Source organism: Oncorhynchus mykiss, chromosome 18 (assembly GCF_013265735.2).
Source record: "Oncorhynchus mykiss isolate Arlee chromosome 18, USDA_OmykA_1.1, whole genome shotgun sequence".
NCBI lineage: Eukaryota > Metazoa > Chordata > Actinopteri > Salmoniformes > Salmonidae > Oncorhynchus > Oncorhynchus mykiss.
In genome coordinates, this window is record NC_048582.1 from 58,064,444 (window position 1) to 58,089,478 (window position 25,035).

General features: G+C 45.8%; 1 protein-coding gene across 1 annotated transcript in view; it reads left to right on the forward strand.

Moving 5' to 3' along the window:
• Nucleotides 1-1,040: 1,040 nt before the first annotated feature.
• Nucleotides 1,041-25,035, forward strand: part of LOC110496868 (potassium voltage-gated channel subfamily H member 8-like) — a 75,136-nt gene continuing 51,141 nt past the window's right edge. The window contains exons 1-4 of the mRNA XM_036953387.1: nt 1,041-1,337; nt 7,750-7,881; nt 21,581-21,723; nt 23,404-23,638. Of these exons, the coding sequence (XP_036809282.1) occupies nt 1,058-1,337; nt 7,750-7,881; nt 21,581-21,723; nt 23,404-23,638 (790 nt within the window). The 5' untranslated portion in view covers nt 1,041-1,057. The remainder of the gene's footprint in view (nt 1,338-7,749; nt 7,882-21,580; nt 21,724-23,403; nt 23,639-25,035) is intronic.

Sequence of the window (25,035 nt, forward strand, 5' to 3'; positions counted from 1 at the left end):
AGTGTCTGTTCTAACTCTCAGACCAGCGTCTGTCTGCTAGTGTCTGTTCTAACTCTCAGACCAGCCTCTGTCTGCTAGTGTCTGTTCTAACTCTCAGACCAGCGTCTGTCTGCTAGTGTCTGTTCTAACTCTTAGACCAGTGTCTGTCTGCTAGTGTCTGTTCTAACTCTCAGACCAGCGTCTGTCTGCTAGTGTCTGTTCTAACTCTTAGACCAGCGTCTGTCTGCTAGTGTCTGTTCTAACTCTCAGACCAGCGTCTGTCTGCTAGTGTCTGTTCTAACTCTCAGACCAGCCTCTGTCTGCTAGTGTCTGTTATAACTCTCAGACCAGCATCTGTCTGTTAGTGTCTGTTCTAAATCTTAGACCAGCGTCTGTCTGCTAGTGTCTGTTCTAACTCTCAGACCAGCGTCTGTCTGTTAGTGTCTGTTCTAACTCTCAGACCAGCGTCTGTCTGCTAGTGTCTGCTTTAGATTGGGGAAACAGGTGTGTCACTCTGTGAGCAATTTGTCACGTTAATGGCTCAATTAAGCTCCAAGCAACAAGAGAAAGGTTGCATCCCAAATGACACCCTATTCCCTATATAGTGCACTACTTAGTATAGTGCACTACTACTTTGACTAGAGTCCTATGGGTGAATAGGGTGCCATTTGGGATATAGCTGAAATCAGCAGACACCCAGGCCCCTGAGGACAGGAGTTGCACAACCCTAAACAACAATATCTGCTGTGTTAGTTTCTACTCTCATACACTATCCACAGTGACCTAGACCCCCATTCTCACCCTCATAAATATGAATTACCTTGATTCCTTGTCTTGTTTTGACAAGACAACAACTTTTCCCTGCTATCGGAGTAGCCCACATTCACATAGTTATCGGTAAAAGTGTATTCGAAATATTCCTTGTCTTACTCTTACCAGACAACAACTTTATCCTGGCCTAACTTACATCATCACTGTCTAAACCAGGGTTGTATTCACTAGAAACCAAAACGAAAGAAAACTGACCTAAATGATGACTACCTGAACGTGCCAAAATGTTTTGCTATGGTTTGCACTAATGAATTCGACCCTGTATTCTTTATCTTTGATTCCACCAGACAGCAACTTCATCCTGGCTAATGCCCAGGTGTCCAAGGCCCAAGGCTTCCCCATTGTCTACTGTTCAGATGGCTTCTGTGAGCTCACAGGCTTCTCCCGCACTGAAGTCATGCAGAAGAGCTGTGCCTGTAAGTTCCTGTATGGCCCAGAGAGCAGCGAGACCATCATCCTCAGCATCGACGAAGCCCTGGACGAACGCAAGGAGTTCAAGGAAGAGATCATGTTCTACAAGAAGACAGGTAAGGAAAGGTGTGTGTGTTGAAGTCTGCTACAGTTGGACTCCACTACTCATCTCCTTCTGCACTGATCTGAAGACTCAGGACAGGTAAAAACAAGAATATGCTCTCACTTGTTCAGTCCTTTCACATCAATATTTTAGCAGCAAAATCAACATGTCTGAATCACTTACATACCACCATCAAGATTAGTTGCTGGGATACTTTTCAGGCAAAGGTTACTTGGACACTTATTTGACATGTGCATTAAAGGTCTAATAACATGTGGAAATCTTACAGAATGGACCTTTAAGTGATGGGCAATGGGCTATTTCTGCAGTGTTCCTATTTAGAACAGTATAGATGGATGGAGGGAGGAAGGGCCCTGTGGTCATTACTTAACACACACATGAAACTTTAATAACACTCAGATCGGGTTGCATCTCTCTCTCTCTTTCTCTCTCTGTCTGTCTGTCTGTCTCCCTCTCTCACTCTCTTTATTTCTCTCTCTCCCCTCATTACCTTCTCCCCATTCTCTCGCTTACTTTCCCTCTCATTCCCTCTCTCATTCTATCTCTCATTCCCTCTAAACTGAATCATGACAGGTGGAAGAGTAAATGTAGGTTTCCCTCTGTCTTTGCCTGTGAGAGGGAGTGCTGCAACTGTTCATACACAACCAGAGGCAGGGTTTTCTGTGTGTTTCATGGTGAAGATCTTTCTCTTAGGGAGAAACAGAGACAATTGTGATTGAAACATTACCAGCTGGGAGATTTAAAGGAGAGGTAGAGAGATAGCAACAGAGAGAGAGAGAGAGAGAGAGAGAGAGAGAGAGCAATCGAGCTCAGCAGGAATCTCATTTTACATACTACATACATACATGCTATTCATATTTCATACAGTTCATTACATACTATTCATACTACATACAGTACATTACATACTATTCATATTACATACAGTACATTACATACTATTCATATTACATACAGTACATTACATACTATTCATATTACATACAGTACATTACATACTATTCATACTACATACAGTACATTACATCACATACTCTTCATACTACATACAGTACATTATAAACTAGAGGTCGACCGATTAATCGTAATGGCCGATTAATTAGGGCCGATTTCAAGTTTTCATAACAATCGGAAATTGGTATTTTTGGACACAGATTTTTTTTTCACCTTTATTTAATCTTTATTTAACTAGGCAAGTCAGTTAGGAACACATTCTTATTTTCAATGACGGCCTAGGAATGGTGGGTTAACTGCCTCGTTCAGGGGCAGAACAACAGATTCTCACCTTGTCAGCTCGGGGGATCCATTCTTGCAACCATACAGTTAACTAGTCCAACGCAATAACGACCTGCCTCTTGTTGCACTCCAGGCCTGTTACACGAATGCAGTAAGCCAAGGTAAGTTGCTAGCTAGCAATAAACTTATCTAATGAAAAACAATCAATCAATCATAATAACGAGGGAAATAAGTATTTGACCCATCTGCAAAACATGACTTAGTACTTGGTGGCAAAACCCTTGTTGGCAATCACAGAGGTCAGACGTTTCTTGTAGTTGGCCACCAGGTTTGCACACATCTCAGGAGGGATTTTGTCCCACTCCTCTTTGCAGATCTTCTCCAAGTCATTAAGGTTTCGAGGCTGACGTTTGGCAACTCGAACCTTCAGCTCCCTCCACAGATTTTCTATGGGATTAAGGTTTGGAGACTGGCTAGGCCACTCCAGGACCTTAATGTGCTTCTTCTTGAGCCACTCCTTTGTTGCCTTGGCCGTGTGTTTTGGGTCATTGTCATGCTGGAATACCCATCCACGACCCATTTTCAATGCCCTGGCTGAGGGAAGGAGGTTCTGACCCAAGATTTGACGGTACATGGCCCCGTCCATCGCCCCTTTGATGCGGTGAAGTTGTCCTGTCCCCTTAGCAGAAAAACACCCCCAAAGCATAATGTTTCCACCTCCATGTTTGACGGTGGGGATGGTGTTCATGGGGTCATAGGCAGCATTCCTCCTCCTCCAAACACAGCGAGTTGAGTTGATGCCAAAGAACTCCATTTTGGTCTCATCTGACCACAACACTTTCACCCAGTTGTCCTCTGAATCATTCAGATGTTCATTGGCAAACTTTAGACAGGCATGTATATGTGCTTTCTTGAGCAGGGGGGGGACCTTGCGGGCGCTGCAGGATTTCAGTCCTTCACGGCGTAGTGCATTACAATACCAATTGTTTTCTTGGTGACTCTGGTCCCAGCTGCCTTGAGATCATTGACAAGATCCTCCCGTGTAGTTCTGGGCTGATTCCTCACCGTTCTCATGATTATTGCAACTCCACGAGGTGAGATCTTGCATGGAGCCCCATCAAATCAATTTATAACATTTTTGACATGCGTTTTTCTGGATTTTTTTGTTGTTATTCTGTCTCTCACTGTTCAAATAAACCTACCATTAAAATTATAGACTGATCATTTCTTTGTCAATGGGAAAATGTACAAAATCAGCAGGGGATCAAATACTTTTTTCCCTCACTGTAAGTCTATGCTAGGTAAAGCTCCGCCTTATTACAGCTCACTGGTCACGATAACAACACCCACCCGTGGCACGCGCTCCAACAGGTATATCTCACAGGTCATCCCCAAAGCCAACACCTCCTTTGGCCACCTTTCCTTCCAGTTCTCTGCTGCCAATGACTGGAACGAATTGCAAAAATTGCTGAAGCTGGAGATTTATATTTCCCTCACTAACTTTAAACATCAGCTATCTGAGCAGTTAACTGATCACTGCAGCTGTACATAGCCCATCTGTAAATAGCCCACCCAATCTACCTACCTCATCCCCATATTGTTTTTATTTACTTTTCTGCTCTTTTGCACACCAGTATTTCTACTTGCACATCTTCATCTGCTCATCTATCACTCCAGTGTTAATCTGCTAAATTGTAATTACTTCACTACTGTGGCCTATTTATTGGCTTACCTTCTCACGCCATTTGCACACACTGTATATAGACTTTATTTTTTTCTATTGTGTTATTGACTGTACGCTTGTTTATTCCATGTTTAACTCTGTGTTGTTGTTTGTGTCGCACTGCTTTGCTTTATCTTGGCCAGGTCACAGTTGTAAATGAGAACTTGTTCTCAACTAGCCTACCTGGTTAAATAAAGGTGATTTTTTTATTTTTATAAATAAGGTACATTACATACTATCCATACTACATACAGTACATTACATACTGTACATTACATACTATTCATATTACATACTGTACATTACATACTATTCATATTACATACAGTACATTACATACTATTCATATTACATACAGTACATTACATGCTATTCATACTACATACAGTACATTACATACTATTCATATTACATACAGTACATTACATACTATTCATACTACATACAGTACATTACATACTATTCATACTACATACAGTACATTACATACTATTCATATTACATACAGTACATTACATACTATTCATACTACATACAGTACATTACATACTGTACATTACATACTATTCATACTACATACAGTACATTACATACTATTCATATTACATACAGTACATTACATACTATTCATATTACATACAGTACATTACATACTATTCATATTACATACATACAGTACATTACATACTATTCATATTACATACAGTACATTACATACTATTCATATTACATACAGTACATTACATACTATTCATATTACATACTGTACATTACATGCTATTCATACTACATACAGTACATTACATACTATTCATATTACATACAGTACATTACATACTATTCATATTACATACAGTACATTACATACTATTCATACTACATACAGTACATTACATACTATTCATATTACATACTGTACATTACATACTATTCATATTACATACAGTACATTACATACTATTCATATTACATACAATACATTACATACTATTCATATTACATACAGTACATTACATACTATTCATATTACATACTGTGCATTACATACTAGTCATATTACATACAGTACATTACATACTATTCATATTACATACTGTACATTACATACTATTCATATTACATACAGTACATTACATACTATTCATATTACATACAGTACATTACATACTATTCATACTACATACAGTACATTACATACTATTCATATTACATACAGTACATTACATACTATTCATATTACATACAGTACATTACATACTATTCAAATTACATACAGTACATTACATACTATTCATACTACATACAGTACATTACATACTATTCATATTACATACAGTACATTACATACTATTCATATTACATACAGTACATTACATACTATTCATACTACATACAGTACAGTACATACTATTCTTGACAGAGAGCACGTTCATAAAGTCTAAATCACACAGACTAACATATTTTATACACTTCACACACACATATGCCCACACTTACACACTAGACTACACACATATACAATATTCACCTCAATTCTCAGATTTACCATTATTTACCAAGATTGCATCATTCTTACAGAGATCCCCTGACTTAGATATTGCGGGACGGTTGAGCTAACGTAGGCTAATGCGATTAGCATGAGGTTGTAAGTAACAAGAACATTTCCCAGGACATAGACATATCTAATATTGGCAGAAATCTTAAATTCTTGTTAATCTAACTGCACTGTCCAATTTAGAGTAGCTATTACAGTGAAATAATACCATGCTATTGTTTGAGGAGAGTGCACAGTTATGAACATGAAAAGTTATTAATAAACCAATTTGGCACATTTGTGCAGTCTTGAAACAAAATGTTGAACCGAAATACAATGGTTCATTGGATCAGGATTTGGGTATGTCATTTTAGGTGAAAATTGAAAAAAAGAGGCCAATCTTAAACGGTCCTTGGGGCATAGTGTGCCTGGGGAATAGTGTGCAAGAACACACAGATACACCTACAGAACTCCTGCTAGGGTTTTAGGGAATGTGTGTTTGACTGCTTTCATGCATCTTTATTATACTGTACATATCTGCATGCTTCAAAGAATAATCTGTTGTCTGTATTACATAACTTGATTTGTAATATGATTAAAATGTGTTTTGGTGTGTAATGTGATAATAATGTGTTTTGATTTGTAATGTGATAATAATGTGTTTTGATTTGTAATGTGATAATAATGTGTTTTGATGTGTAATGTGATAATAATGTGTTTTGATTTGTAATGTGATAATAATGTGTTTTGATTTGTAATGTGATTATAATGTGTTTTGATGTGTAATGTGATAATAATGTGTTTTGATGTGTAATATGATTAAAATGTGTTTTGATGTGTAATGTGATAATAATGTGTTTTGATTTGTAATGTGATTATAATGTGTTTTGATGTGTAATGTGATAATAATGTGTTTTGATGTGTAATATGATTATAATGTGTTTTAATGTGTAATGTGATAATAATGTGTTTTGATTCGTAATGGGATTAAAATGTGTTTTGATGTGTAATATGATTATAATGTGTTTTAATGTGTAATGTGATAATAATGTGTTTTGATTCGTAATGGGATTAAAATGTGTTTTGATGTGTAATGTGATTATAATGTGTCTTGATTTGTAATGTGATAATAATGTGTCTTGATTTGTAATGTGATTATATTGTGACTTGATTCGTAATGGGATTAAAATGTGTTTTGATGTGTAATGTGATTATAATGTGTGTTGATTTGTAATGTGATAATAATGTGCCTTGATTTGTAATGTGATTCTAATGTGTTTTGATGTGTAATGTGATTCTAATGTGTGTTGATTTGTAATGTGATAATAATGTGCCTTGATTTGTAATGGGATTAAAATGTGTTTTGATGTGTAATGTGATTATAATGTGTGTTGATGTGTAATGTGATAATAATGTGTTTTGATTCGTAATGGGATTCTAATGTGTTTTGATGTGTAATGTGATTCTAATGTGTTTTGACTGTATTAGATGTGATTATAACATGTGTTGTACAGCGTATGATACAACGTTTTGAAGCTCTGAATCTGTATTTACATAAAAAGTCTTTAAAAAACTGCCAAAAACATTAGATCAACTAATCAGATGTTGAGCCTTATTTCAGATGATTGGTCACATGTACAGTAGCATGTCCATACTGTAGTGTGGCTCTGGGGTGAAGTTTCCCTTAGGTACAGATCTAGGATCAGCTTCCCCCAAGCCTAACCTTAACCATTACTGGGGAAAATGCTAAACTGACTCCAGATCAGCATCTAGCGGCAACTTCACCTTACTCCACTGTATGCGTATCATGTGTATAATGTGTGTGTGTGTGTGTGTGTGTGTGTGTGTGTGTGTGTGTGTGTGTGTGTGTGTGTGTGTGTGTGTGTGTGTGTGTGTGTGTGTGTACTGCAGCATCGTTGTTCTGGTGCCTGCTGGAAATTGTCCCCATTAAGAATGAGAAGGGAGACGTGGTGCTCTTCCTGGCTTCATATAAAGACATCACAGACACCAAGGCCAAGGCCATGCCAGAGGACAGGCGAGAAGGTCAGTGTGTGTGTGTGTGTGTGGGTGTGTGCGCACATGCATGCGTGGTGCTTGTGTGTGTGTATATCTGCAGTCAATAATGTTTTTGCTCATTCCTCATCTCCTCCCCTCACGGCTCGGTGTCTAATTACTTTCATTACTGTACATTCCAACAAAACAACAAACAAAAACATGGTTTATTTTTATTCACGTAATGATGTACTTTTTACACAAAGAAAAAGCCTGATACTGCACATGTTTTAGGAGAGATAAACACGGGGAGTAATGACTGGATTGTACATGTTTTTCTATATTGCATCTGCATGTTCATTGTTCAACAATTAGCATTGTAAATGTTGTCATCATCAGTACTGAGATAACAGAAAACAGCTCTGAAGAAGTGTGTGTTTTTGTCAGTATTGCAAAAGCAATACACAGATCATCTGAATCCAGGCAAGGGAAACCCATCTTAACACACACATTGGCACGCGCACACGCAACCACCCACACACACACGCACACACACACACACACACACACACCTTCAGGCAGATTGTACTTTGTGTGCAGAACAGGGGACCCCAATCTCTGTGTCGTCAACAACCCCTCCCTCTCTTGCTCCCTTGTTCCCATCTTCGCTCCATTTGCATTTGTCTCTTTCCCTCCCTCCCTCCCTCGCTCCCTCCCTCCCTCCCCCCTCCCTCCCTCCCTCCCTCCCTCCCTCCCTCCCTCCCTCCCTCCCTCCCTCCCTCCCTCCCTCCCTCCCTCCCTCCCTCCCACTCTGTCCCTCTCCCCACCTCTTCCTACCTACCTCTTTGTCCTTCCCTCCCTCCCTCCTCCCTCCCTCCCTCCCTCCCTCCCTCCCTCCCTTCCTCCCTCCCTCCCTCCCTCCCTCCCTCCCTCCCTCCCTCCCTCCCTCCCTCCCTCCCTCCCTCCCCATCTTTCCCTACATACCTCTTTGTCCTTCCTTCCTTCCCTCCCCCCTCCCTCCCTCCCCATCTCTCCCTACCTACCTCTCTATCCCTCTCTCCCCATCTTTACCTACATACCTCTTTGTCCTTCTCACCCAATCCCCCCTCCCTCCCTCCCTCCCTCCCTCCCTCCCTCCCTCCCTCCCACCCTCCCTCCCTCCCTCTCTCCCCATCTTTCCCTACATACCTCTTTGTCCTTCCTTCCCTCCCCCCTCCCTCCCCATCTCTCCCTACCTACCTCTCTATCCCTCCCTCCCTCCCCATCTCTCCCTACCTACCTCTCTATCCCTCCCTCCCTCCCTCCCTCCCTCCCTCCCTCCCTCCCTCCCTCCCTCCCTCCCTCCCTCCCTCCCTCCCTCCCTCCCTCCCTCCCTCCCTCCCTCCCTCCCTCCCTATCTTTCCCTACATACCTCTTTGTCCTTCCTTCCTTCCCTCCCCCCTCCCTCCCTCCCCATCTCTCCCTACCTACCTCTCTATCCCTCCCTCCCCATCTTCCCTACATACCTCTTTGTCCTTCTCACCCCCTCCCTCCCTCCCCATCTCTGCCTACCTACCTCTCTGTCCCTCCCTTCCTATCTTTTCTCCCTGTTTCCCCCCTTTATCTCTCACTTTCTCTCTCTCTTTCCATCTCTACTCTTCATACTGCCTCCTCTAGCATCCCTCTCACTTTCCATCTCTCCTGTCCATACCTCCTCCTCTCTCCCCCTCTCTCATACCATCTCTCCTGTCCATACCTCCTCCTCTCTCCCCCTCTCTCTCCACCTCTCTCCTGTCCATACCACCTCCTCTCTCCCCCTCTCTCATACCATCTCTTCTGTCCATACCTCCTCCTCTCTCCCCCTCTCTCATACCATCTCTCCTGTCCATACCTGCTCCTCTCTCCCCCTCTCTCATACCATCTCTTCTGTCCATACCTCCTCCTCTATCCCCCTCTCTCATACCATCTCTTCTGTCCGTACCTCCTCCTCTCTCCCCTCTCTCATACCATCTCTTCTGTCCGTACCTGCTTCTCTCTCCCCCTCTCTCATACCATCTCTCCTGTCCATACCTCCTCCTCTCTCCCCTTCTCTCATACCATCTCTCCTGTCCATACCTCCTCCTCTCTCCCCCTCTCTCATACCATCTCTCCTGTCAGTGCCTCCTCCTCTCTCCCCCTCTCTCATACTATCTCTCCTGTCAGTGCCTCCTCCTATCTACCCCTCTCTCTTTCCATCTCTCCTGTCCGTACCTCCTCCTCTCTCTCCCTCTCTCATACCATCGCTCCTGTCCATACCTCCTCCTCTCTCCCCCTCTCTCATACCATCTCTCCTGTCAGTGCCTCCTCCTCTCTTCCCCTCTCTCATACTATCTCTCCTGTCAGTGCCTCCTCCTATCTACCCCTCTCTCTTTCCATCTCTCCTGTCCGTACCTCCTCCTCTCTCTCCCTCTCTCATACCATCGCTCCTGTCCATACCTCCTCCTCTCTCCCCCTCTCTCATACCATCTCTCCTGTCAGTGCCTCCTCCTCTCTCCCCCTCTCTCATACCATCTCTTCTGTCCGTACCTCCTCCTCTCTCCCCTCTCTCATACCATCTCTCCTGTCCGTACCTGCTTCTCTCTCCCCCTCTCTCATACCATCTCTCCTATCCATACCTCCTCCTCTCTCCCCTCTCTCATACCATCTCTCCTGTCCATACCTCCTCCTCTCTCCCCCTCTCTCATACCATCTCTCCTGTCCATACCTCCTCCTCTCTCCCCCTCTCTCATACCATCTCTCCTGTCCATACCTCCTCCTCTCTCCCCTCTCTCGTACCATCTCTCCTGTCCATACCTCCTCCTCTCTCCCCTTCTCTCATACCATCTGTCCTGTCCATACCTCCTCCTCTCTCCCCCTCTCTCATACCATCTCTCCTGTCCATACCTCCTCCTCTCTCCCCCTCTCTCATACCATCTCTCCTGTCCATACCTCCTCCTCTCCCCCTCTCTCATACCATCTCTCCTGTCCATACCTCCTCCTCTCTCGCCTCTCTCATACCATCTCTCCTATCCATACCTCCTCCTCTCACCCTCTCTCATACCATCTCTCCTGTCCATACCTCCTCCTCTCTCCCCCTCTCTCATACCATCTCTCCTGTCCATACCTCCTCCTCTCTCCCCTCTCCCATACCATCTCTCCTGTCCATACCTCCTCCTCTCTCCCCCTCTCTCATACCATCTCTCCTGTCCATACCTCCTCCTCTCTCCCCCTCTCTCATACCATCTCTCCTGTCCATACCTCCTCCTCTCTCCCTCTCTCATACCATCTCTCCTGTCCATACCTCCTCCTCTCTCCCCCTCTCTCCTGTCCATACCACCTCCTCTCTCCCCCTCTCTCATTCCATCTCTCCTGTCCATACCTCCTCCTCTCTCCCCCTCTCTCATACCATCTCTCCTGTCCATACCTGCTCCTCTCTCCCCCTCTCTCATACAATCTCTCCTGTCCATACCTCCTCCTATCTCCCCTTCTCTCATACCATCTCTCCTGTCCATACCTCCTCCTCTCTCCCCCTCTCTCATACCATCTCTCCTGTCAGTGCCTCCTCCTCTCTCCCCCTCTCTCATACTATCTCTCCTGTCAGTGCCTCCTCCTCTCTCCCCCTCTCTCATACCATCTCTCCTGCCTGTACCTGCTTCTCTCTCCCCCTCTCTCATACCATCTCTCCTATCCATACCTCCTCCTCTCTCCCCTCTCTCATACCATCTCTCCTGTCCATACCTCCTCCTCTCTCCCCCTCTCTCATACCATCTCTCATGTCCGTACCTCCTCCTCTCTCCCCCTCTCTCATACCATCTCTCCTGTCCATACCTGCTCCTCTCTCCCCCTCTCTCATACCATCTCTTCTGTCCATACCTCCTCCTCTCTCCCCCTCTCTCCTGGTCATACCTCCCCCTCTCTCATACCATCTCTCCTGTCCATACCTGCTCCTCTCTCCCCCTCTCTCATACCATCTCTCCTGTCCATACCTGCTTCTCTCTCCTCCTCTCTCATACCATCTCTCTTGTCCATACCTGCTTCTCTCTTCCCCTCTCTCATACCATCTCTTCTGTCCGTACCTGCTTCTCTCTCCCCCTCTCTCATACCATCTCTCCTGTCCATACCTCCTCCTCTTTCCCCCTCTCTCATACCATCTCTCCTGTCCATACCTCCTCCTCTCTCACCCTCTCTCATACCATCTCTGCTGTCCATACCTCCTCCTCTCTCCCCCTCTCTCATACCATCTCTCCTTTCAGTGCCTCCTCCTTTCTCCCCCTCTCTCATACCATCTCTCCTGTCCATACCTGCTTCTCTCTCCCCCTCTCTCATACCATCTCTCCTGTCCATACCTGCTTCTCTCTCCTCCTCTCTCATACCATCTCTCCTGTCCATACCTCCTCCTCTCTCCCCCTCTCTCATACCATCTCTTCTGTCCGTAACTGCTCCTCTCTCCCCCTCTCTCATACCATCTCTCCTGTCCGTACCTCCTCCTCTCTCCCCCTCTCTCCTGTCCATACCTCCTCCTCTCTCCCCCTCTCTCATACCATCTCTTCTGTCCGTACCTCCTCCTCTCTCATACCATCTCTCCTGCCCATACCTACTTCTCTCTCCCCCTCTCTCATACCATCTCTCCTGTCCAAACCTGCTTCTCTCTTCCCCTCTCTCATACCATCTCTTCTGTCCGTACCTGCTTCTCTCTCCCCCTCTCTCATACCATCTCTCCTGTCCATACCTCCTCCTCTCTCCCCCTCTCTCATACCATCGCTCCTGTCCATACCTCCTCCTCTCTCCCCCTCTCTCATACCATCTCTCCTGTCAGTGCCTCCTCCTCTCTCCCCCTCTCTCATACCATCTCTTCTGTCCGTACCTCCTCCTCTCTCCCCTCTCTCATACCATCTCTCCTGTCCGTACCTGCTTCTCTCTCCCCCTCTCTCATACCATCTCTCCTATCCATACCTCCTCCTCTCTCCCCTCTCTCATACCATCTCTCCTGTCCATACCTCCTCCTCTCTCCCCCTCTCTCATACCATCTCTCCTGTCCATACCTCCTCCTCTCTCCCCCTCTCTCATACCATCTCTCCTGTCCATACCTCCTCCTCTCTCCCCTCTCTCGTACCATCTCTCCTGTCCATACCTCCTCCTCTCTCCCCTTCTCTCATACCATCTGTCCTGTCCATACCTCCTCCTCTCTCCCCCTCTCTCATACCATCTCTCCTGTCCATACCTCCTCCTCTCTCCCCCTCTCTCATACCATCTCTCCTGTCCATACCTCCTCCTCTCCCCCTCTCTCATACCATCTCTCCTGTCCATACCTCCTCCTCTCTCGCCTCTCTCATACCATCTCTCCTATCCATACCTCCTCCTCTCACCCTCTCTCATACCATCTCTCCTGTCCATACCTCCTCCTCTCTCCCCCTCTCTCATACCATCTCTCCTGTCCATACCTCCTCCTCTCTCCCCTCTCCCATACCATCTCTCCTGTCCATACCTCCTCCTCTCTCCCCCTCTCTCATACCATCTCTCCTGTCCATACCTCCTCCTCTCTCCCCCTCTCTCATACCATCTCTCCTGTCCATACCTCCTCCTCTCTCCCTCTCTCATACCATCTCTCCTGTCCATACCTCCTCCTCTCTCCCCCTCTCTCCTGTCCATACCACCTCCTCTCTCCCCCTCTCTCATTCCATCTCTCCTGTCCATACCTCCTCCTATCTCCCCTTCTCTCATACCATCTCTCCTGTCCATACCTCCTCCTCTCTCCCCCTCTCTCATACCATCTCTCCTGTCAGTGCCTCCTCCTCTCTCCCCCTCTCTCATACTATCTCTCCTGTCAGTGCCTCCTCCTCTCTCCCCCTCTCTCATACCATCTCTCCTGCCCGTACCTGCTTCTCTCTCCCCCTCTCTCATACCATCTCTCCTATCCATACCTCCTCCTCTCTCCCCTCTCTCATACCATCTTTCCTGTCCATACCTCCTCCTCTCTCCCCCTCTCTCATACCATCTCTCATGTCCGTACCTCCTCCTCTCTCCCCCTCTCTCATACCATCTCTCCTGTCCATACCTGCTCCTCTCTCCCCCTCTCTCATACCATCTCTTCTGTCCATACCTCCTCCTCTCTCCCCCTCTCTCCTGGTCATACCTCCCCCTCTCTCATACCATCTCTCCTGTCCATACCTGCTCCTCTCTCCCCCTCTCTCATACCATCTCTCCTGTCCATACCTACTTCTCTCTCCTCCTCTCTCATACCATCTCTCTTGTCCATACCTGCTTCTCTCTTCCCCTCTCTCATACCATCTCTTCTGTCCGTACCTGCTTCTCTCTCCCCCTCTCTCATACCATCTCTCCTGTCCATACCTCCTCCTCTTTCCCCCTCTCTCATACCATCTCTCCTGTCCATACCTCCTCCTCTCTCACCCTCTCTCATACCATCTCTGCTGTCCATACCTCCTCCTCTCTCCCCCTCTCTCATACCATCTCTCCTTTCAGTGCCTCCTCCTTTCTCCCCCTCTCTCATACCATCTCTCCTGTCCATACCTGCTTCTCTCTCCCCCTCTCTCATACCATCTCTCCTGTCCATACCTGCTCCTCTCTCCTCCTCTCTCATACCATCTCTCCTGTCCATACCTGCTTCTCTCTCCTCCTCTCTCATACCATCTCTCCTGTCCATACCTCCTCCTCTCTCCCCCTCTCTCATACCATCTCTTCTGTCCGTAACTGCTCCTCTCTCCCCCTCTCTCATACCATCTCTCCTGTCCGTACCTCCTCCTCTCTCCCCCTCTCTCCTGTCCATACCTCCTCCTCTCTCCCCCTCTCTCATACCATCTCTTCTGTCCGTACCTCCTCCTCTCTCATACCATCTCTCCTGCCCATACCTACTTCTCTCTCCCCCTCTCTCATACCATCTCTCCTGTCCAAACCTGCTTCTCTCTTCCCCTCTCTCATACCATCTCTTCTGTCCGTACCTGCTTCTCTCTCCCCCTCTCTCATACCATCTCTCCTGTCCATACCTCCTCCTCTCTCCCCCTCTCTCATACCATCTCTCCTGTCCATACCTCCTCCTCTCTCACCCTCTCTCATACCATCTCTGCTGTCCATACCTCCTCCTCTCTTCCCCTCTCTCATACCTTATCTCCTGTCAGTGCCTCCTCCTCTCTCCCCCTCTCTCATACCATCTCTCCTGTCCATACCTGCTTCTCTCTCCCCCTCTCTCATACCATCTCTTCTCTCCGTACCTGCTTCTTTCTCCCCCTCTCTCATACCATCTCTTCTGTCCGTACCTCCTCCTCTCTCTCCCTCTCTCATACATCTCACCTGTCCATACCTCCTCCTCTCTGCCCCTCTTTCATACCATCTCTTCTGTCCGTACCTCCTCCTCTCTCTCCCTCTCTCATACCATCTCTCCTGTCCGTACCTCCTCCTCTCTCCCTCTCTCTCATACCATCTCTCCTGTCCATACCTCCTCCTCTCTCCCCCTCTTTCATACCATCTCTTCTGTCCATACCTTCTCCTCTCTCTCCCTCTCTCATCCCATCTCTCCTGTCCATACCTCCTCTTCTCTCTCCCTCTCTCTTTCCATCTCTCTTGTCCATACCTCATCCTCTCTCTCCCTCTCTCTTTCCATCTCTCCTTTCCATACCTCCTCTTCTGTCTCCCTCTCTCTTTCCATCTCTCCTGTCCATACCTTATCCTCTCTCATGCCATCTCTGGGTTTGAACACCGACCTGTGCAACTGGGTCCTAGACTTCTTGATGGGCCGACCTAATGTGGTCGGCCCATCGCCACGCTGATCCTCAACACAGGGGCCCCACAGGGGTGTGTGCTCAGCCTCCTCCTGGACTCCCTATTCACGCACGTCTCCAACTCAATCATCAAGTTTGCTGACAACAAAATACTGGTAGGCTTGACAGAAGGAGACAGCAGAGAGAGCACGACCCCATACACATCGATGGGGCCACAGTAGAAAGGGTCAAAAACTTAAAGTTCCTAGTCGCGCACATCACTGAGGATCTGAAATGGTCCCTTCACACTGATAGCCCAACAGCACCTCTTCAACCTCTGGAGGCTGAAGAAATGTATCTTGATGCCCAAGACCCTCACGAACATCTACAGATGCACCATTGAGAGCATTCTGTCGGGCTGTATCACCACCTGGTACGGCAACTGCACCGGCGGCAACCCCAGGGCTCTCAAGAGGGTGGTGTGGTCAGTCCAACGGATCATTGGGGGCACATTGCCTGCCCTCCAGGACATCTATAGCACCCGGTGTCACAGGAAGGCCAAGAAGGGCTCTCGAGTGGCACTGCACACTACCCTATCCCACCTGGATATGAGGAATACCTATGTAAGCATCTCAGTGCTAGAGGCATCACTACTGACCCTGGTTCAATCCCGGGCTGTATCTCAACCGGACGTGATTAGGAGTCCCATAGGGCGGCGCACAATTGGCCCAACGTGGTCTGAGTTAGGGGAGGGTTTGGCCGGGTTAGGGGAGGGTTTGGCCGGGTTAGGGGGGGGTTTGGCCGGGTTAGGGGAGGGTTTGGCCGGGTTAGGGGAGGGTTTGGCCGGGTTAGGCCATCATTGTAAAATAAGAATTTCTTCTTAACAGACTTTCCTACTTCAGTAAAGGTTCAATCAAATAAAAGATCATCAAGGTCCTCAGCCACGGCCTGTTTACCCTGCTACCATTTAGAAGGCGGAGACAATACAAGTGCATTACATCTGGGACGGAGATTGATAAACAGCTTCTATCACCAGGCCATCAGACTGTTAAATAGCAATCAAATCAAATCAAATGTATTTATATAGCCCTTCTTACATCAGCTGATATCTCAAAGTGCTGTACAGAAACCCAGCCTAAAACCCCAAACAGCAAGCAATGCACGTGTAGAAGCACGGTGGCTAGGAAAAACTCCCTAGAAAGGCCAAAACCTAGGAAGAAACCTAGAGAGGAACCAGGCTATGAGGGGTGGCTAGTCCTCTTCTGGCTGTGCCGGGTGGAGATTATAGCAGAACATGGCCAAGATGTTCAAATGTTCATAAATGACCAGCATGGTCAAATAATAATAATCACAGTAGTTGTCGAGGGTGCAACAAGTCAGCACCTCAGGAGTAAATGTCAGTTGGCTTTTCATAGCCGATCATTGAGAGTATTTCTACCGCTCCTGCTGTCTCTAGAGAGTTGAAAACAGCAGGTCTGGGACAGGTAGCATGTCCGGTGAACAGGTCAGGGTTCCATAGCCGCAGGCAGAACAGTTGAAACTGGAGTAGCAGCACGGCCAGGTGGACTGGGGACAGCAAGGAGTCATCATGCCAGGTAGTCCTGAGGCATTGTCCTAGGGCTCAGGTCCTCCGAGAGAGAGAAAGAAATAGAGAAAGAGAGAATTAGAGAGAGAGCATACTTAAATTCACACAGGACACCGAATAGGACAGGAGAAATACTCCAGATATAACAGACTGACCCTAGCCCCCCGACACATAAACTACTGCAGCATAAATATTGGAGGCTGAGACAGGAGGGGTCTGGATACACTGTGGCTCCATCCGATGATACCCCCGGACAGGGCCAAAAAGGCAGGATATAACCCCACCCACTTTGCCAAAGTACAGCCCCCACACCACTAGAGGGATATTTTCAACTTACCATCAACAAGGCCCGAGTATAGCCCACAAAGATCTCCGCCACGGCACAACCCAAGGGGGGGCGCCAACCCAGACAGGAAGACCACGTCAGTGACTCAACCCACTCAAGTGACGCACCCCTCCTAGAGACGGCATGGAAGAGCACCAGTAAGCCAGTGACTCAGCCCCTGTAATAGGGTTAGAGGCAGAGAATCCCAGTGGAGAGAGGGGAACTGGCCAGGCAGAGACAGCAAGGGCGATTCGTTGCTCCAGTTCCTTTCCGTTCACCTTCACACTCCTGGGCCAGACTACACTCAATCATAGGACCTACCGAAGAGATGAGTCTTCAATAAAGGCTTAAAGGTTGAGACCGAGTCTGCGTCTCTCACATGGGTAGGCAGACCATTCCATAAAAATGGAGCTCTATAGGAGAATGCCCTGCCTCCAGCTGTTTGCTTAGAAATTCTAGGGGCAATTAGGAGGCCTGCGTCTTGTGACAGTAGTGTACGTGTAGGTATGTACGGCAGGACCAAATCGGAAAGATAGGTAGGAGCAAGCAAATCAAATCAAATCAAATGTATTTATATAGTGCTTCGTACATCAGCTGATATCTCAAAGTGCTGTACAGAAACCCAGCCTAAAACCCCAAACAGCAAGCAATGCAGGTGTAGAAGCACGGTGGCTAGGAAAAACTCCCTAGAAAGGCCAAAACCTAGAAAGAAACCTAGAGAGGAACCAGGCTATGTCTGGCTGTGCCGGGTGGAGATTATAACAGAACATGGCCAAGATGTTCAAATGTTCATAAATGACCAGCATGGTCGAATAATAATAAGGCAGAACAGTTGAAACTGGAGCAGCAGCACGGCCAGGTGGACTGGGGACAGCAAGGAGTCATCATGTCAGGTAGTCCTGGGGCATGGTCCTAGGGCTCAGGTCCTCCGAGAGAGAGAAAGAAAGAGAGAAAGAGAGAATTAGAGAGAGCACACTTAAATTCACACAGGACACCGAATAGGACAGGAGAAGTACTCCAGATATAACAAACTGACCCTAGCCCCCCGACACATAAACTACTGCAGCATAAATACTGGAGGCTGAGACAGGAGGGGTCAGGAGACACTGTGGTCCCATCCGAGGACACCCCCGGACAGGGCCAAACAGGAAGGATATAACCCCACCCACTTTGCCAAAGCACAGCCCCCAGTGACAAGCCCATGTAATGCTTTGTAGGATAACAGTAAAACCTTGAAATCACTAGCCAACTTCTGCCCAAATACCCTGCGCTGAACCTTAGAGATTGTCACTAGCCGGCTAGCACCCAGTACTCTACCCTGCACCTTAGAGATTGTCACTAGCCGGCAAGCACCCAGTACTCTACCCTGCACCTTAGAGATTGTCACTAGCCGGCTAGCACCCAGTACTCTACCCTGCACCTTAGAGATTGTCACTAGCCGGCTAGCACCCAGTACTCTACCCTGCACCTTAGAGATTGTCACTAGCCGGCTAGCACCCAGTACTCTACCCTGCACCTTAGAGGTTGTCACTAGCCGGCTGGCACCCAGTACTCTACCCTGAACCTTAGAGATTGTCACTAGCCGGCTAGCACCCAGTACTCTACCCTGAACCTTAGAGATTGTCACTAGCCGGCTAGCACCCAGTACTCTACCCTGAACCTTAGAGATTGTCACTAGCCGGCTAGCACCCAGTACTCTACCCTGAACCTTAGAGATTGTCACTAGCCGGCTAGCACCCAGTACTCTACCCTGAACTTTAGAGATTGTCACTAGCCGGCTGGCACCCAGTACTCTACCCTGAACCTTAGAGATTGTCACTAGCCGGCTAGCACCCAGTACTCTACCCTGAACCTTAGAGATTGTCACTAGCCGGCTAGCACCCAGTACTCTACCCTGAACCTTAGAGATTGTCACTAGCCGGCTAGCACCCAGTACTCTACCCTGAACCTTAGAGATTGTCACTAGCCGGCTAGCACCCAGTACTCTACCCTGCACCTTAGAGGCAGCTGCCTTATTTACAAAGAGTCATTGAACACTGGTCACTTTTATAATGTTTACATGCTGTTTTACCCACTTCATACATACAGTGCATTTGGAAAGTATTCAGACCCCTTCCCCTTTTCCATATTTTGTTACATTACAGCCTTATTCTAAAATTGATTACATAATTGTTTCCCCCCATCAATCTACACACAATACCCCATAATGACAAGGTGAAAATGTTTTCTTGAAATGTTTGCAATTTTATTAAAAACAAAATACAGAAATACCTTATTTACATATGTTTTCAGACCCTTTGCTATGAGACACAAAATTGAGCTCAGGTGCATCCTGTTTCCATTGATCATCTAACACTTCAGTGGAGTCCACCTGTGATAAATTCAATTGATTGGACATGATTTGGAAAGTCACACACCTTTCTATATAAGGTCCCACAGTTGATAGTGCAAGTCAGAGCAAAGCTCTGAGACAGGATTGTGTAGTGGCACAGATCTGTGGAAGGGTACCAACAAATATCTGCAACATTGAAGGTCCCCAAGAACACAGTGGCCGCCATCATTCTTAAATGGAAGAAGTTTAGAACCACCAAGACTCTTCCTAGAGCTGGCCGCCCGGCCAAACTGAGCAATTGGGAGAAAAGGGCCTTGGTGAGGAAGGTGACCAAGAACCCAATGGTCACTCTGACAGAGCTCCAGAGTTCCTCTGTGGAGATGGGAGAACCTTCCAGAAGGACAACCATCTTTGCAGCACTCCACCAATAAGACCTTTATGGTACAGTAGCCTGATGGAAGCCACTCCTCAGTAAAAGGCACATGACAGCCCTCTTGGAGTTTTCTAAAAGGCACCTAAAGCGACGCTCCCCATCCAACCTGACATAGCTTGAGAGGATCTGCAGAGAAGAGTGGGAGAAACAGGCGTGCCAAGCTTGTAGCGTCACACCCAATAAGACTTGATGCTGTCATCGCTGCCAAAGGTGCTTCAACAAAGTACTGAGTGAAGGGACTGAATACTTATGTAAAATGTAACATTTCAGTTTTATTTTTATTTTTAATTTGCTAAAATTTCAAAACAACGGATTTTGCTTTGTCGTTATGGGGTATTGTGTTTAGATTGATGAGGGATAAAAATTATTCAATCCATTTTAGAACAAGGCTGTAACGTAACAAAATGTGGAAAAAGTCAAGGGGTCTGAAAACTTTCCAAATGCGCTGTATGCATATACTGTATTCTAGTCATGGCTCATCCTATATAGCTACTGCTGTACATACCTTTTCTATTTGTATAATGTCCATTTTGTCTCTACACACCGTCACATACGGTGTGTAGAGACACACGTGTGTATTGTTATTATATTACTAGATATTAGTGTATGGATTATGTGTGTATTGTTATTATATTACTAGATATTAATGTATGGATTATGTGTGTATTGTTATTATATTACTAGATATTAATGTATGGATTATGTGTGTATTGTTATTATATTACTAGATATTAATGTATGGATTATGTGTGTATTGTTATTATATTACTAGATATTAGTGTATGGATTATGTGTGTATTGTTATTATATTACTAGATATTAGTGTATGGATTATGTGTGTATTGTTATTATATTACTAGATATTAATGTATGGATTATGTGTGTATTGTTATTATATTACTAGATATTAATGTATGGATTATGTGTGTATTGTTATTATATTACTAGATATTAGTGTATGGATTATGTGTGTATTGTTATTATGTTACTAGATATTAATGTATGGATTATGTGTGTATTGTTATTATATTACTAGATATTGCTGCATAGTTGGATCTAGAAACATAAACATTTCACTGCTCTTACGATAACATCTGCAAATCTGTGTACAAACTGTGATTTGATTTGATATGTATTCATTGTCACTGTAACCAGTGTTGGATATTCAACATTTCATCCAAACATAATGATTTCCTCCTATTTCTTTCCTCAGTTTTCATTGAGATTTCCTAGGGGGCCATGTGGTTGTACAATAATACTGTGTGTGTGTGTGTGTGTGTGTGTGTGTGTGTGTGTGTGTGTGTGTGTGTGTGTGTGTGTGTGTGTGTGTGTGTGTGTGTGTGTGTGTGTGTGTGTGTGTGTGTAGAGTGCCGACGAGGACGGGTGAAGACTGGTTCTTCATTCAGCTCTACTCGTCTGCGGAGAAGCACTGTACTCTACCACATCTCTGGTCAACCCCACAGCAAAGACAACAAGAAGAAGAAGAAGAGCAAGATCAAACTCAACAAGGTAAAACACACTTAAATTACTCACCCTAACAACCAGCACTACACACCCTAACAACAAACATTACACATCCTAACAACAAACACTACACACCATAACAACCAACACTACACACCCTAACAACCAACACTACACACCCTAACAACAAACATTAAACACCCTAACAGCCAACACTACACACCCTAACAACAAACACTACACACCCTAACAACCAACACTACACACCCTAACAACAAACATTAAACACCCTAACAACCAACACTACATACCATAACAACAAACATTAAACACCCTAACAACCAACACTACATACCATAACAACCAACACTACACACCATAACAGCCAACACTACATACCATAACAACAAACACTACACACCCTAACAACCAACATTACTCACCCTAACAACCAACACTACACACCCTAACAACCAACACTACACACCCTAACAACAAACATTACTCACCCTAACAACGAACACTACACACCCTAACAACCAACACTACACACCCTAACAACAAACATTACTCACCCTAACAACCAACACTACACACCATAACAACCAACACTACACACCCTAACAACAAACACTACACACCCTAACAACCAACACTACACACCCTAACAAACATTACACACCCTAACAACCAACACTACACACCCTAACAACAACCATTACACACCCTAACAACAAACATTACACACCCTAACAACCAACACTACACACCCTAACAACAAACATTACACACTATAATAACCAACACTACTCACCATAACAACAAACATTACACACTATAATAACCAACACTACTCACCATAACAACCAACACTACACACCCTGACAACAAACATTACACACCATAACAACCAACACTACACACCCTGACAACAAACATTACACACTATAATAACCAACACTACACACCATAATAACCAACACTACACACCCTAACAACAAACATTACTCACCCTAACAACCAACACTACTCAACCTAACAACCAACACTACACACCCTAACAACAAACATTATTCACCCTAACAACCAACAATACACACCCTAAAAACAAACATTACTCAACCTAACAACCAACACTACACACCCTAACAACAAACAAATAACAGCGATGAGAGCACCTGCCAATACTTTACTCAAATCATAGCAACAATGTTTTAGGGGATGGTCCTATCCTTTTTTTCTACCAGTGAGTTTTAGTGTGACCTGTGTGGTCCAGTGGTTATAGCTGCTGACCCCTGCACACAGAGTTGATATGGGTTTGAAACGTGCCCACTCCCCCTCCCCGTCTTTTAACAGTGTACTATCTCTTCAGTAAAGCTAAAAAAAAGAAGTGGGGGACTGACCCAACTGAAATAAATATATACATCTTTGGACATTTCTAATCTGTTTTATTGATACCAACTCCTCCAACCCTCCACCCCCCTCCACACAGAAGCATATCAGTGTTCTTCGACTCGGACTACTTCAACAAAATTATTATTGAACCCTCATCCCCCATCCCCTGTCCTTTCATCCTTGTCAGAATGTATTCCCCTTTCATCCAATCAGAATGTATTCCCCTCTCCTTTCACCCAGTCAGAATGTTCCCCGCTCTTTTCATCCATTCAGAATGTGTTCCCCTCTCCTTTAATCCAACCAGAATGTGTTCTCCTTTCATCCCATCAGAATGTGTTTGGGGACCCCCCTGCTCTGCCGGAGTACAAGGTTGCGGACGCCAAGAAGTCCAAGTTCATCCTGCTTCACTTCAGCACCTTCAAGGCAGGCTGGGATTGGCTGATCCTGCTGGCCACCTTCTACGTTGCCGTGACAGTGCCCTACAATGTCTGCTTCATCGGTGACGATGACCTCACCAGGAGCACTTCAGTCAGCGACGTTGCCGTGGAGATACTCTTTATTATAGGTATAGGGGAGGGTCATATGTGTGTGGGAGAGGGGGTTGGGTGGAGTGGGGTGGGGTGGGGTCAGAGTTTGGGGTTAGGGTTAGGCTTTGGTTAGGGTTTTGCCTAGTGACTCATCCTGAATTGAATTCCGCTGCTCTATTGATCGCTTCATACATCAGTCTGAATATAACATCCTAGAAGTTGTTTGTGCTGACATCAAAATTACGTGATTCAAGATTTGTGTAGGTCGGCTCTGGTCCAACCCATCGGTTTCTGCGACCAATCAGAACAATTTGAATGTATTTGCATATGAGAAGTCATCGGGGAAAGATCACATCCAGACTCGTGGAGAAGAAACGTTAGTGGGCGTGGCGTTTGGCCGGAACGATGTGGATAGGTAGCCAGGCCAGTTAGGGTTAGGGACAGTGTTAGGGTTAGGGACAGTGTTAGGGACAGTGTTAGGGTTAGGGACAATGTTAGGGACAGTGTTAGGGTTATGGACAGTGTTAGGGTCAGTGTTAGGGTTATGGACAGTGTTAGGGACAGTGTTAGGGTTGTGGACAGTGTTAGGGTCAGTGTTAGGGTTAGGGACAATGTTAGGGACAGTGTTAGGGACAGTGTTAGGGTTGTGGACAATGTTAGGGACAGTGTTAGGGTCAGTGTTAGGGTTAGGGACAATGTTAGGGACAGTGTTAGGGTTATGGACAGTATTAGGGTCAGTGTTAGGGTTAGGGACAGTGTTAGGGTTAGGGACAGTGTTAGGGTCAGTGTTAGGGACAGTGTTAGGGTTATGGCCAGTGTTAGGGTCAGGGTTAGGGTTAGGGACAATGTTAGGGTCAGTGTTAGGGACAGTGTTAGGGTTATGGACAGTGTTAGGGTCAGGGTTAGGGTTAGGGACAATGTTAGGGTCAGTGTTAGGGACAGTGTTAGGGTTATGGACAGTGTTAGGGACAGTGTTAGGGTTAGGGACAGGGTGAATAGTTTATGGTCCAGCAGCTCAGTAACCTATGACACTTGTAGTGGGTGTACTTATTACATAATCTGACAGTAAATCATGAATCTATAACCTTACGCCCACCTCTCTCCCTCTCTCTTCCTCTCTCTCCCTCCCTCTTCCTCTCTATCTCTCTCTATATCTCTCTCCCTCTCGCTCTCCCCCTCTCTCTTCCTCTCTATCTCTCCCTCTCTATCTCTAACTATATCTCTCTCCCTCTCACTCTCTCCCTCTCAATCTCTCCCTCTCTCATCTCTATATCTCTCTTCCTCTCTCTCCCTCCCTCTTCCTCTCTATCTCTCTCTATATCTCTCTCCCTCTCGCTCTCCCCCTCTCTCTTCCTCTCTATCTCTCCCTCTCTATCTCTAACTATATCTCTCTCCCTCTCACTCTCTCCCTCTCAAATCTCTATATCTCTCTCCA